The 14,406-nt window shown below is 36.0% G+C and overlaps 2 protein-coding genes across 3 annotated transcripts; one reads left to right on the top strand and one right to left on the bottom strand.

Moving 5' to 3' along the window:
- Positions 1-490: 490 nt before the first annotated feature.
- LOC110793170 (probable UDP-arabinopyranose mutase 1) lies at positions 491-3,543 on the top strand. The gene is made up of 4 exons (XM_021998010.2): positions 491-885; positions 2,380-2,630; positions 2,727-2,895; positions 2,974-3,543. The coding sequence occupies exons 1-4, from the start codon at positions 568-570 to the stop codon at positions 3,292-3,294; spliced, it is 1,059 nt and encodes a 352-aa protein (XP_021853702.1). The 5' UTR covers positions 491-567; the 3' UTR covers positions 3,295-3,543.
- Positions 3,544-4,059: 516 nt separating this feature from the next.
- LOC110793168 (tRNA (guanine(26)-N(2))-dimethyltransferase 1) lies at positions 4,060-11,904 on the bottom strand. 2 transcript variants are annotated; one of them, XM_021998009.2, is made up of 13 exons: positions 11,493-11,861; positions 10,387-10,704; positions 10,163-10,250; positions 9,263-9,384; positions 8,832-8,971; positions 8,656-8,728; positions 6,194-6,282; positions 5,929-6,034; positions 5,447-5,659; positions 5,124-5,318; positions 4,821-4,898; positions 4,411-4,591; positions 4,060-4,317 (listed from the first exon to the last, which is right to left on the bottom strand). In XM_021998009.2, the coding sequence occupies exons 1-13, from the start codon at positions 11,838-11,840 to the stop codon at positions 4,271-4,273; spliced, it is 1,998 nt and encodes a 665-aa protein (XP_021853701.1). In that variant the 5' UTR covers positions 11,841-11,861; the 3' UTR covers positions 4,060-4,270. The 2 variants fall into 2 exon arrangements, with proteins under 2 accessions (XP_021853701.1, XP_021853700.1); XM_021998008.2 differs by having other exon boundaries at positions 4,060-4,591; positions 11,493-11,904.
- Between the last annotated feature and the right edge of the window lie 2,502 nt (positions 11,905-14,406).

The following is a 14,406-nucleotide window of genomic DNA, read 5'->3' as shown; positions in this document are numbered from 1 at the left end:
CGAGGTTACAACTTACGAGTCTATCACACAAAATTTAAGCAAAATGCAGAACTAATCCTACATTATCTAGATGCTCTGACAATGTAACAAAAATCCTTTTGATATAAATCTTCTCTTGTGAATCTTATTTTCACGAAATCATTTCTTTCCTTTACTTCAAATAAAGCAATAATTTTTTTTTCTTTTATGAATCACATACATCCAACAAATAATTATTTTCCAAAATAATAATAAGTACGGAGTATCTTTCTATTTTTACATAGAAAAAAGTATTTCAAACATAAAACCATAAAAGTAGGCCCCAAAATAACGCTCTTTCCTTCACATACAACCCCCGAAAAGTTAAAAACCTACAACTAAGGAGAATTCACATACAAAACCACGTGCCTCTCACGCCGTTCTCGCATCTATTAAAATAATAATAAATAAAAATAATAATTACCTCATTTAAAAAAAAAAACTCTATAAATTTCAAAATTCCTCAACACAAAATTAAACTATCATTCTTGCTCTCTCTCTATAACTTTCTCTCTCCTCCCCTGTTTTGTTTTTGTTCCAACAACATCAATGTCGTCGACCTCTGCAACACCCCTGCTGAAAGATGAGCTCGACATTGTCATTCCGACAATTAGAAACCTCGATTTCCTCGAAATGTGGAGACCCTTTTTCCAGCCGTACCATCTAATCATCGTACAAGATGGCGATCCCACAAAAAAGATTCATGTTCCAGAAGGTTTTGATTATGAACTTTATAATAGGGATGACATTAACAAGATTCTGGGTCCTAAGGCTAATTGCATCTCTTTTAAGGATTCTGCTTGTCGTTGCTTTGGTTACATGGTTTCTAAGAAGAAGTATATCTACACCATTGATGATGATTGCTTTGTAAGTCCAATTTTTCATTTTTTTCTTCTTCTATTTTTTGGATTAATTGGTTGATTTTGTTATCTGGGAATTGATATTTTAAAGTTTTTTTCATATGGGTTTGTTGAATTTTGGGAGTTTTTTGTTTTTCTCGGTTTGATTGAATTTTGCAGGGTTTATCATTATGGATCTGGGGTTTTTCAAATATTTTTATGAAGTTGGGATTTTAATCATCTTTTTATTGCATGATGTTTAGAATATGTCCTTCAACAATTAATTATCGTGTTTACAGTGTAATTTGAACCAGTAATGTGCCATTTCACGAAACAATATTGGATTGGAGGTAGTACTTTTCGTAATTGTTGATGTGTTGTCAATTGTGTTATTTTTTAACAATGTGATATCTTGATGATGATTATGTCATTGAATTTTGGGTGGGATGGAAATTTTGATAAGCATTGTTTATTACGGGATGTAATTTATTATTCAATTTATAAAGTTTTGATGCTATTTTATTTCAAATAAATGGTGCATTAATACATTTTAAAGCATTGATCACCTAGGTAACATTTGAAATATGAATGAGATCTTCCTGTTTAGGTTAGATTTGACTATAAAAAAGTAACAAACTTTTCTTTTCTCACAGTACTATTAGTCTATAATGGGTTTAGTAAAGCATATAAATCTTGCACCTTTTTGGAAAGAAATGAAACAGATGGCATTTTATGGCTTGATTTCCTTTCTTTCTCAATCTAGAAAGCATTACAATTTCATGTGCAGCTATAATAAACATATTTGAGAATATTTTTGATGTTAGCACCCGGTTCACCCTTAGGGGCTAATCCGGATTCGGGGCGAGTTCTGGGTGGATAGGTTCCAGTCCCCTCCCAATTGTTGTTGCGGGGATATTTGAGAATATGACTTGACCGTGGGCAATCACAGTATGAGAGTCGCTAAGTGTCGTGGTCAATGTATCATTGTCAATGAATGATATTGCTTCAGCTGGTCCACTTTTCTGTTCCATTACTGAGATATTGTTTCAAACTCTTTCTCTATCAGAATTTTTGCCTTGAATTTTGGTGGTGGGGATCAGAGGTGGTTGTAGTATTTATGTTAGACCACTGTGGGTCGTGTTTAGCAAAGATCAAATTGATGCTTCTTATAAAGCTTTGGATCTCTTCAAGTTGATACCGCGACAAGATCATGAGCCGATCTTTGCCTTGATGCTAGAAACAATTATTCTTCTGGAATATTTTTGTAGGATTATGACACAAATATGTTCAATTTTTTATGTGTTTTGCCATAATTTAGTTGACTGCTGTTCCCTGCTATACCATGTGCAGTTTTCTCTATTATTGTATTGTTTAAAACTTATCTCTAAAATCTCTGATCCTTGTCTATTCCCTGAACTGAATCCTTCAATCTGCTAATTCCTTCCAGATTACATTAATTTTATGATATCTTTAATTTTATGCTTAGTCTAATGTCCCTTTAATCTGTTATATCCAAATATAGGTTGCCAAGGACCCATCTGGCAACGATATCAATGCCCTTGAGCAGCACATTAAGAACCTTCTGTGCCCATCAACACCTTTCTTCTTCAACACTTTGTACGACCCTTTCCGTGATGGTGCTGACTTTGTCCGTGGATACCCCTTCAGTCTGCGCGAGGGTGTCCCAACTGCTGTTTCCCATGGTCTGTGGCTCAACATCCCTGATTACGATGCACCCACTCAACTTGTCAAGCCCCTTGAGAGGAACAAGAGGTGGCTTCCTAGTGCACCTATTCATCAATCCAATAATTTTCTGCTTGTCTGAAATTTAATTTTGATTCATTCATTGGTTATGTATGGTCATGTCAGGTATGTGGACACAGTTTTGACTATCCCAAAGGGCACATTGTTCCCCATGTGTGGTATGAACCTGGCTTTTGACCGTGAGCTTATCGGCCCTGCCATGTACTTTGGTCTCATGGGCGATGGTCAGCCTATTGGACGTTACGACGATATGTGGGCTGGATGGTGCACTAAGGTAATTTTTATTCATACACATGAAGTGAATAATAGTTTTAATGTATCGAAACAAGTTTTACTGACAATGTAACTTCAGGTCATCTGTGATCACTTGGGATTGGGAGTGAAGACTGGACTTCCCTACATCTATCACAGCAAGGCTAGCAACCCATTCACAAACTTGAGGAAAGAGTATAAGGGTATTTTCTGGCAAGAAGAGATCATTCCCTTCTTCCAATCTGCTGTGATTCCAAAGGAATGCACCACTGTTCAGGACTGCTACAAAGAACTTGCTACACAGGTTAAGGATAAACTAGCCAAGATAGACCCTTACTTTGAGAAGCTTGGTGATGCCATGGTCACATGGATCGAGGCATGGGATGAGCTCAACCCACCTGCCAACACCGAGGCCAAGTAGATCCCACCAATAAAGATTCATTCTCTTGTTTTCCCAAACTCAACTCTTTATGTCTTAAAACACCTGTTTTTTTACTTGAAGCTAGAGTTGGGGGAAATATTTATAGGCTAGCAGAGTAGCAGCTGCTCTAAAATTCTGCATTTACTTTCAGCAATTTTTTTTTTCTGAGTTGTTATGGTCAGCTTATGCTATTCCGGAGCGATATCTGTAGACCATGAGCTTTTAGATGAATAAAATTTACATTTTTTACTTCTATCTTGTGGACCATGCACTCTTTGTTCTGTTATGGACTCGCTTCTGCTGTGATCGTATATTCGTATGCTGTGAATTTCATCCCTCGTTAGTTACCTACCTACGCTAACCTTTTCTCACGGTTGAAGATCAGCCAACTCGTTGCAGCCTAATTACCTTCCTACGAAGAAACATTTATTGTCGGAGCTCTTCCCCTCATTGAAACAACAACAAACACACTCAAAAGAAGTAGCAAAAATAAATACTTTCATCATTTTGAGCTAAATGATAAGAACAGAGGTTTACTTTAACTAATATAGCATGGCAACGCTTTGACAGTCACCTTTCATGATCACTCAGTTAAGTTCATGACTGATTGCTCGTCTAAAAAAACTTCAAAAAAGAAAACTCGTAAGGTTTAAACTTTTAAGAATGATGCACAAAAAAAATCAGAAATAGAGAAGATTTCATGACTGATTGATCATCTTATTGTACTATGTTTTAATGATCCCTTATGAAAGGCAATCTCTAATCTGAAGGAGTAATGCCTGAAAATTCCATTGATCAATATCAAGAAATTGTCATTTAATAACAAAGAATCATACAGTTAGTCACAAAACTACCAATATAATATTAAGCAAACATTATATATGGATGTAAAATCTAGAACATAGGCCAAACTCAAAAATGGCAGAACATAGAAGCCTAATTAAAACTTTTTAAAAAAAATGAGAACAGGATGGCTTCATTCTCTTGGACTTCCTATGGCTATCAGTCCCTCACCTCCATCCCCTGTTGAGGTACATAAAAACATAATTAAAGAGGATTATCATGAATCAGAGGTATGATGGTCGGTCTTTTGACGCTTAGCATCAGACTCTTCACCTTCTTCATGATTTACAGAACCATTGATGGCCTCTGGACCCATAAGAGATACATGTTTGCTGGTAATTTGACGGCCTCCACGGACCTTGGGCCCCCAGTACCTTTCTGGATTTGGAAGAAAACGAGCTACTTTCTTTGCCTGTGCCTTGCTAAGAGAGGCGACTGCTCGGGTAAAGTTTGCCTAGTAGATGAACAACCACACCACAAGAATGATGAGATGAAAACAATACTCTTCATATCATAAGAATAAAAACTCTCCCATTTCAAAAGTATATCTTAGCAAAAACTACCGACTAAAGTCACTCAACATAGTGAGCTTTGACAACCAGGTACAAATGTGGCCTATTGTTTCGGAAAGAAGGTATGTATATTTTTGAGACGGAGACAGGGGGCATAAAGGAGGTTGTTACCTGAAGTTCTGGTTCCTTGGAGAGTATCACAGTTCCTGATTGATCAGCAGGTTGAGGTTTAACTGGATGATTTTTCACCTACACCACACAAGCGGTGATTCAGTAGTCAGAACAAAACTTACAAAATTAAGAAAGAAATCCATCTTCAGAGTGTACAATGTTTATATAGATAATCCACCAGTAATCCAGTTTGCTATATCACCAAGCAGAGTTGAAAAAGTTAACTAGTCATTGAAAAAGTTGGGTAAGATACAACATTCTTATGCAGTACAAGATCACAGAGAAGGTAGGCCATGTAATTACCCAGCAGCGCATGATATCCCAAATGACACTCATGGGAGCATCTGTTTTCAGACCCAGAGGACTTGCATGTGTTCCTGATATACGATACCCGGCATTCAGTACGGCTGATCTGAATATAACAGCCGAAGGAGATGTGCATTTCAATGTTCCGCAAAGGTTATGTAAGCATAAAAACAATGGAACATCAGGCAGCTCCTGCATAACATGTCAAAAACATAAGAAACTTGTACAAATTACTCATAACAGCTTATGATCTATTGTCATGAGATGTTTACTTCATTTAGAGAGGGTGAAAATCGCATTCTTTAAAAGAAAATATATACCTCTGAAACAGTTGTCAGCACCGCAATGATGCGATTATAAGCAGGATAACGATCCTTCATGGCTTTCACATCTGATAGCATAGATGTCACCCAATCTTGATCATGTATAGGAGCTGACCAAATAGGCCCACCCATGTTAAATCTCTTACCACAATCAGCACATTCTTTTGGGACAACAGGACCATAGCCGGGATAGTATTTCATGTTGTTGTTCTAGCGAAACAAAGAAAACAAAAGAAAAAATAAACAAAAGAAAAAAGAGTTTGTAAGAACATAAACACGGATACTCAGAAGTTCATGTTCCCTCCTCCAACCCCCCCCCCCCCCCCCTCTCTTCCTGATAACAAACTTGACAAAAGCCCACATGAAATTGAAAAATATGTACATACATGATCCATACAAGCGGCAATTACCCAATTGACAACACTGCAGGAGAAAAGAGCGACAAACAGGCAACGAATGATTCATAATTAGAACATTACCTTGGAGACAGCTCTCCCCAGAGGCTGTAGATGGAAAGAATCACATCCAACACACTGGTAAACATATGATAGTTTAAGAGGAGTCTCCTTCATAGCGCTTGCAGAGCTGCATTATTTCATATACTCGTCAAGACATAAGATAGTGAGCGGAGCAACTAGAGAAGGTAAGAATCCAAACTATAACAACAAAAAATTTAGTATTCGCACAGTGTGCTCTGTAAATTACAAGTAACATCATAAATTAATTGAGAAAGATGTCACCCACCTATATATGCGAACAAAAACCCGAATGTAGAAATCCATCCGTACAGAGAGTACAGGAACAATGTAGCGTTTATAACGATTTGCATGGCTCTGCATAGTAATTTAAAAGGTTAGCCCTAACTGTATACATATGAAGCATTTCAGAGAAAAAGGACCAACAATAATTCAGAACTTTCATTTTGACAAATATGAAACAAGTAACATCTTAACAAAGAACCCATGACATATTTACCTTCCTACTATTATTTACTCTATTATGTGACAAAATTTCACAAAGACGGGGTAGTACATATTATTAGACCAGAAAAAAAAGAATAGGTCTGCAGTGAGTACTGAAAAGTTCATCTTACTACAATACGGAGTAGCAAGAATGCCAAGAAGACAGAGAAAAAGAACACTCTTTCCATGTTTAGAGTAAATTTTAAGGCCCCGTTTGTTTTCGTTTTTTGTTTCCATTTTTCTGTTCCGTAGAAAACTAAAAACAAAAGGATAATTTGGTAATATTAATCCAACCTTTGGCCGGTTTTCTTTTATTAATCCCACCTACGACATATTTTTTAATAATCCCACCTTTACTACCAAACGACTTTTATTAGGCTTAAGTGACCAGTAATCGGTGAAAAAGTCATCGAGATGGTGATGAATTGATGATGATGACTGAATATAACGAGAGAGAGTACTGCCACGTAGGGACATATTACCGCCTACAATAGGTTTATGACGTATTGGGCCCAATAAAAGTCGTTGGGTAGTAAAGGTGGAATTATTAAAAAATATGTCGTAGGTGGGCTTAATAAAAGAAAATTGGCCAAAGGTTGGATTAATATTACCAAATTTTCCAAAACAAAAATATGCACAGAAATAGTTTCCAGTTGTCAGTTTGCAAAATCAATATGATTAATGTTGGAATGACCTTTCTTTAGTTCATGATTCAATATAAATCATACTCCCTCCCTTTCTAAATAAAATGTATCACTTGTATTTTTACACTCTTCACAGGCTAACTTTGACTTGGTTTTTAATAATTAGAGATATTAATGGTCAAAGTTATGCATTGGCAAGTGTTGCGATCAAAATGATGCATTTATTCAGACATGCAGGGAGTAAGACTTTAAAAATCATATGAATAATCGTAAAACAAAAAAACTGAAACAGCTGGCAGCGAGACCGAACAGGTTATTTTGGATCTGAGATTGCAGCACTCTTTGCTAATCAAATCATTGAGACTGCTATTCTGAAACAGTGCTCCCAGTATCGATACAAACCAAACAAGAATCAATACAAACCAAATACCTAGATCATTACGATTACATATATTCATAGACAAATACCTAAGAAGTTTGCTCGCAAAGACTGATATTCATAGACAAATTGTTGAGAATGTTGCTGGTCAGTTCATTCACTATTCCATTTTCAATAAAGTTAGAGTCAATGTTCCAAGATCAATATTGTAATCTGTGGTTGGAGAATAAAATACGAGTCAAATGAATTTACGAAATGGCATTTGACAGAGGCAACATCTCCCTTACTGCATGCAGAAGATCCTCCCCCCCACATTCTCTAGTCCTAGGTAGGAGCCTTGTAAAAGGCACTCGCTAAGTTATAAAACAGTACAATCATCACCTGAGACCTAAACATGAACTATGAAGGAATGGAAACGAAAAAAGATCTTCTTCAAACCCCACAATAAACAGAACATTTAATCACAATGATGTCTTTGACTTATCAATTAAATCTATTCATAGCAGCAGTGCAGAACATAAGATTATCATACACAAACCTTAGTTTAAAAAAGCATGAAGCGCACAGAAGCGCAAAAGGGCCTTGGAGCTTAAGCGCAAAGCAAAAGTGCACGCTTTTCGTAGGCGAAGCGCACCCGGAAAGAAATAATAAAATTTCAAAATTTCAGAAAAGATGGAAAAAAGATGGAAAAAAAAGATGGAAAAAAAAAAGAGAAATCGAAAAGATGAAAGAAAAATTTAGAATCCGACGAGAAGGCTAGAAAATTGCACTAGGGTTTTCATAAACCCCTCAAATATTCGCTTATTAAAAAAAAGAAATCATGTGATACTTTAAAAAAGAAGATTACAGTCACGTAGCTTTATTTTTTTTATAAAAAAGAAGGGTATGTTGTGCCCAGACTACGGGAAGCGCAGAAGCGGGTGCTTCCTGTATGTCGCTAGGCTTCGGCTGGCAGAAGCGTTTTGCTGTGAGCTTCTAAGCTTCCGAGCTTTAAGCGCGCTTTTTAAAACAAAGACACAAACATAAGAAGATATACATGCCAAGTGCTTGAAAAGCAATTAATTGATTAGTAAAGTTGGTAATAAAGGCGAAAAACTGGAAAGTGCGAACGATAAGTAGTATCCCCCCCCCCCCCCCCCCCCAACAACAAAGGAACAAAAAAAACTGAAGTTTAAACATTTCTGAAAACCAAGAGGTAGTTTAAACTATAAGGTAGAGTACCTCAATGCTAGCCAGCAAAATCCTCAAAGCCATTTCATGACAGTACTTAGATTTCAATGGAATTGAATTATACCTGTTTGAATAATTAACAGTCAGCACTGAAACATTCAATCGAGAAGCAGGCATGGCCGCATGGGAGCTCACCAAGTAAAATTGAGAAGGATCAAAATACATACTTTGAATAGCAAACCTCTGCATTACCCCCGCACAACACCGCCATATCTGTAGCTGTGCACATAAGCATGCCTCCATCGGCAACAGATTGAACGGCGGAGTCCAAGAACACAGACGGTGAACCATATGGATCAAGATCAACCTGAGAGCAAGTGAACGTCAATATAGTAAATTCCCAAAGGAAAAAAGAGACCATAAACAAAAAGAAAATAGCACTTCTAACTAAGTTCTGAAAGCAAATCCACCAAGATCCTCCAAGAAAGATTAATGCGATCGAACTAAGACCCAAAGAAAAGAACAAGAGAGCAGCTCTCTTTCCTACTTAAAAGAGATAGTCAGACTTAAAGAGTATCAATACATTTCCAGCCTTACAGGTCAACTCCAAACAAGGTTCATGCAAGATTAGGAATATATTCACAAGTCAAAACCATACCACTTCAAATTCTTTGGGATGAGTAAGCATATAAACCCGAGCATCAGCTAGGTTAGATTCCACCTTTGAACTTGCCACTGAACCATTAAATTTAATGTTCCTCTGGCATGCTTCAACAGAAGCTACAAAAAATTTGGTAAACACTATTAGTAAAACAGCAATAATGGACCTTCCCTCATGCAAAAATACAAGAATCATGCATATCTCGAGCGAATACGGCTTCCAATCCAAATAAACGACTAGACTTGACTTTTGTGATCAAACATTCGACTTTATTTGACAAAATTTTGTAGTAAACTACATTGCAAATATAACTCTGCTAGAGTTAGCTTGACAAGCATTTACATAAGATTCACTTTCTGATGAAAAATTAATAATGTTTATAATTAGTGACATTCGACTGTAAAAATCAGATATAGTTGTTAGAATTAATATAACTGGAACAGAGATTAAAGGATGATGAAAGAGGTTTTGATTCATAATATGGCATTAAAGAAAATAATAGGATAGTTATCAAGCTTTCGAGCGGCCTGATTCACTCCCAAGGCCTAAACAAAGCAAAAATGACAACCCAATATTCTGGATGCCTTCTCTTTGCCTACTCTCCCTTGTTCATAGCACTTTTTTTATTCTCATTTCCTTCTACTGACCGACCTTCCTCCTCAAGCTACACTACCTTTTTTAATATTTTTTATTACAATAGTTTAATATTTTGAAAGAGAGAGGGAATGATTTAAATGCAAGTATGCACCACCAACAGCATGTTCATCTATCAATGTTAATCTACTAACAGCATAAGTTTACTTAAACCATGTATAAACCTTGGAAAAAATATGCTATAGGAACCAACCTCTGATATACAGAGCTAGACCGAGATACATCAATCTGAAAGAAACTTACCTTTATCATTGTCCAAGGCAACAATTTGACCAAGTCCCTCAACTTCACGTGCATACCTAAGAGCTCTTAAACCAGAGGCAGACAAAGCCTGCAGAGTTGGACACAAGAAAAATTGATCTCCGAGAAAAATACAGTATAACAATGTTCATTGCAGAAATTTAAGATTAGCCTATTTCAGCATCTCCTGCAAGCTAGACAAAATTAACCAAATCATAGTTCGATACCTCAAGAACTCTTGGCGGCTTTAGTTCCCGCTGAAATTTTCCTCCTGGGGTATTGCTTGGTTGAGCTGGTTCTGCTGCAGTGCCACAAGAAGCATCCTCAGGCTTTACATCAGTAGCATTAGTATCATGAATCCCATTAGATGTGTGGGAATCAGCCTTAGATTCCATTGTCACATCCTCAGAAGCAGGGGTGTCAGATTTTTCTTCAGATGTTTTAGCTGCCCCCTTTGCTTTTCTTGACAAAAATGCTTCATGCTCTTCTTTACGTTTGTTTATAAATGTTCTCAGGACAGCAATGGATATATCCCGATTGTTAACCTAATTAATATGAAAGACGGGATAATATGTTAGAATCATGGAATTATTCCGCGATCACGATAAAAGTTCATCCCAAAAAAACAAATGCCAATCATACTAAATTCCATGTGCCAAACAAAATGAAGACCTTCTTCGTAATGCTAGCACTAACAAGATCTCAACATCACTCGGTGGTCTAAAAATCAATCTCACAGAGTCACAGTCACCCATAGAACGTCATTCAACTCGCGATTCTACAGCTTCTCAGCTACTTACCACTATCTTGTCACAGGATAAACCATTAAGCTAGTACAGCCTATCACTCCATAAGAACTTGCTTGTCACTGGAATAAACATTAAGCTAGCAAAATCAATAAAACCCAATGATTGCCACATGTTAAGCTACACAAATCCACAGAGCTACAGCTAAATTGAGCATAAACCAATGAGTATGTTTAAGGCACTTGTAAAGCAATGTGACTATTCTGAAAATGCACCAATATATTCAACACTTCCTCCATAAAACGATGAGATAACATTACCAAATTAAACAAGCTCAAATATATGTACCAAGATTAAAAGTTCGAACTTTGCCCTAATCATAAACATCAATCTAATCCCACTGTGAATCAAACGTTACAGAAATCAACAACCCACAAATCATTATTCATAAACACCAAACCAGTGCATCAAAAGTAAAAATGAGACCTTAAGAACAAATACCCAAAATACCAATTCAAAAATAACAATTAACTAAAACCCCAGATCAAAATTTACAGAAATAAGTAAAACTCAATTCAAAAAATCACCTGGGTTTTATTGAAAAACACTTGATTATTTCGATGCATAAGAATCTCAGCCTCTCCTTCCTTAATAACCGCATAATCATTAAAATCAACAGATGTAGGGTTGTTGCCCTTAGGCTGTTCTTCATCAACTGACCCATCTTTTGAACTACCCATCTCCTCAAATCCTAATAGTTTTTCCCGCTGAATTTCTTCAACTTTCTTCCCCTCAAAAGTTGAAGAAAAGGGGGAAATTAATTGAAGGTTTCTGTGATTTTGTGAAATCGGAGCAGTTTTAAAGCGCAAGAGAAGTGGGAGTAGTGGGAGAGTATTAATGGGTAGTTTTTGTTCGAATTTAAGCAACGAGTACATTAAAAAAGTCAGCTTTTTATATGTTAGTAGAGTGTGGCTCCTTTGTCGACTTCAAAACCCTATCTCCATGATTTTCAGAGTTCAAACGTTAAACCCTATTTTTTTAAAATTAATCTTCCCTAAATTTCCGTTTTTTTATCTGTTATTAAAATTCCTAATTCCCCACGTCAAAAAAAAAATTCCTAATTTTCAAATTAAAAGTGATAAGAGGTGTTTGGTTCGCACACTAATCTAATCTAATATATATATATAAAGGGGAGTTTTTTGGAGAGCATTTAGAGCGTCCACGTAGGATTTCCACATCATCACATATTATTAACTAATATTTTAGGTTTATTAAAAAATAAAAAATAAATATTAGATCCCTTGCCATGATTAAATTAGTAGATAATATGATAAAGATAGATTTCAACAAAAAATTATCTTTCTCTTCTACCTTTTTGTATATATAAAGAGGGAAACCTTTTGGGATGAATAATTGAGATAATAAATATCTTTCAGCACAAATAAACGTATTCCTTTAAGCAAATAAACGTTTTGTATAATTTGTTCTTAATAATTTGTTTTTAATTTGTTGAATGTATTTTTCATAGTAAGCCTTATTAGTATTTGTTCATTTGTTAATGCTTTATACTTTGTAGGCATTGTGTAGGGTACTTACTTTTTTTTTTTTCCAAGAATGATTTTATGATTTGCCATAATGGATACGAGTAATTGCAAAGGATTATCCTAAGTAAGGCAAAGAATTATGCTAAAGTTTAGATTTGTTCTTTAACTCGGTTAACATCTTGATCATATTTTATGATTAACATTGCTTCAAAGATCCTGAGATCAACTTTTTGACGACCTTGGACAAAATCATATCGGTTTTCCATAGTTTGTATAATATGACCATTCTTTTACCTATGGTTTAATCACATCGTTGTTCTAGCTTTGTATTACCATCTAAGGTGAATTTTGTTGCTGAAAATATCCCTTTACGTTCATGTCTCAATGACTCCGAGTCTCCGAGAAGATTCAATGGTGTTATTTTTTCTGTTGCACGATGTTGATTACTTCTTTGCCGAGTTAATCTTTATCGAGCTTCTATTTCACGGATCAAACAATTTCAGTAGCTAATTCAAGTACACTTTCTTCAAAGTACGCTACATTGGATACAATTAATTCCCCATCCTTTGATCCTGACCATTACATGAATCTATTGGTACTTCTTCTCTCCTAATTTTTGCTTATTATATCTGGTTTTAGCATTCTTTTTGACGGAATTAAGTTGCTTTATTAGCAGTTTGACATATGGATGCGATTTAGGTGGATGATTCAGATATGTTCGTCTTTTAAAATTGTAAACCCGGTAAAAGATAATAAAAGATAAATTTTGCTAGGAAGTAAAAAAGATAAATAAATCCATATCCCATTTTTACATCCAGATCCCATTTTTACCGAAAAAATTTCAAAAAAATCCCAAATACATCCAGATCCCATTTTTAACCACATGCAATGGGAAAACAGATCAACAAAACACATGAATATTCCGATTTTCTTCAAATAATTTCCAAATATATCCAAATAAAATCAGAACTCAATTTTAACAACATGCAATGAGAAAACAGAGCAAAAAATAACATAAAAAGCCCGATTGAATCCAACAAATCTCTAAAAAATTCCCAACAAATTCGAAATAATATCAGATCTGCATTTTTAACACATGCAATGGGAAATCAGAGCAACTTATCCAATAAATAATCCGAGTTCAATGAACAATACTCTAAATAAATCCAACATTTATCAAATCCCACTTTTTTAGACATGCAAACAATCATCAAACCATTTTAATAAAACCGACATAAATAACCCTAAATAAATCGCAAAAAATCAAAAGTAATACCTCGTCGGAATCTCCTTCACCGAAAAAACGCAGATCTGAGGGAGTGGGTTTCCGATCGTCATATTTTGACTCAACCTCCTCTCCTGGCTCCACTTCCCTCTTCCGAAACCATTCTTCCAAATAGTTTCGAGTACTCGTATTTTCTTTTTGGGCCAAATACAGATTGTTTTTATATTCGGCGGAGTAGGAATGCTCGTTATTGGGACAGTTGCACTTGGATCCCCAATCACAGTTGGAATCGGGGATTCTTTGACCAGAAGTTCCCACCCCAGAATCATCTCGAGTTCTAGACAAAGAAGAACCCATCACGTACCAGAAAAACAAAGATCAGCGACGATTAGGGACCAAAAAGGGGACAAACATAGAGGGGATCTAATCGGAAAATGAATCCGAGTAATTTTTATGAAAGTTTTTCGGCGAAAACGTTTCAGATTTGAGAGATTTGGAGAGGAAAACCCAGAACAGAGGCGGAAAACCTAGGGTTTTCTCAAGAACAGGGGAGGGATTTTAAGAGAGAGAGAGAGTGAAATAAGAGAGAGAGAGAGAGAGAGATCCGAAGAGGTGAGAGAGAGAAATCAGAATGAGGGATGAGAGTGAAGTGTGAGAAAGCGACGGGTTATAAAGGGAGGGGGGTGGGGTTAGGTTAAATAATTAAATAAGGTGGGTGGGGTAAAAGTGGGT

This window comes from Spinacia oleracea, chromosome 1, assembly GCF_020520425.1.
Source record: "Spinacia oleracea cultivar Varoflay chromosome 1, BTI_SOV_V1, whole genome shotgun sequence".
Lineage (NCBI taxonomy): Eukaryota > Viridiplantae > Streptophyta > Magnoliopsida > Caryophyllales > Amaranthaceae > Spinacia > Spinacia oleracea.
Note: the sequence above shows the minus strand (reverse complement) of the source record. Positions and strands in the feature narration are given on the sequence as shown.

What these genes read in the sequence shown, in the direction of transcription:
- LOC110793170 (XM_021998010.2), top strand. Translation starts at nt 568, where the DNA reads ATGTCGTCGACCTCTGCAACACCCCTGCTGAAAGATGAGCTCGACATT. An exon ending in CCCCTTGAGAGGAACAAGAG is followed by an intron (nt 2,631 to 2,726) that starts GTGGCTTCCTAG and finishes TGGTCATGTCAG; the next exon opens with GTATGTGGACACAGTTTTGA. An exon ending in GGGCTGGATGGTGCACTAAG is followed by an intron (nt 2,896 to 2,973) that starts GTAATTTTTATT and finishes ATGTAACTTCAG; the next exon opens with GTCATCTGTGATCACTTGGG.
- LOC110793168 (XM_021998008.2), bottom strand. Translation starts at nt 11,840, where the DNA reads ATGTACTCGTTGCTTAAATTCGAACAAAAACTACCCATTAATACTCTC. An exon ending in GCAGAGGTTTGCTATTCAAA is followed by an intron (nt 8,729 to 8,831) that starts GTATGTATTTTG and finishes TTATTCAAACAG; the next exon opens with GTATAATTCAATTCCATTGA. An exon ending in GTTTTTGTTCGCATATATAG is followed by an intron (nt 6,035 to 6,193) that starts GTGGGTGACATC and finishes GAAATAATGCAG; the next exon opens with CTCTGCAAGCGCTATGAAGG.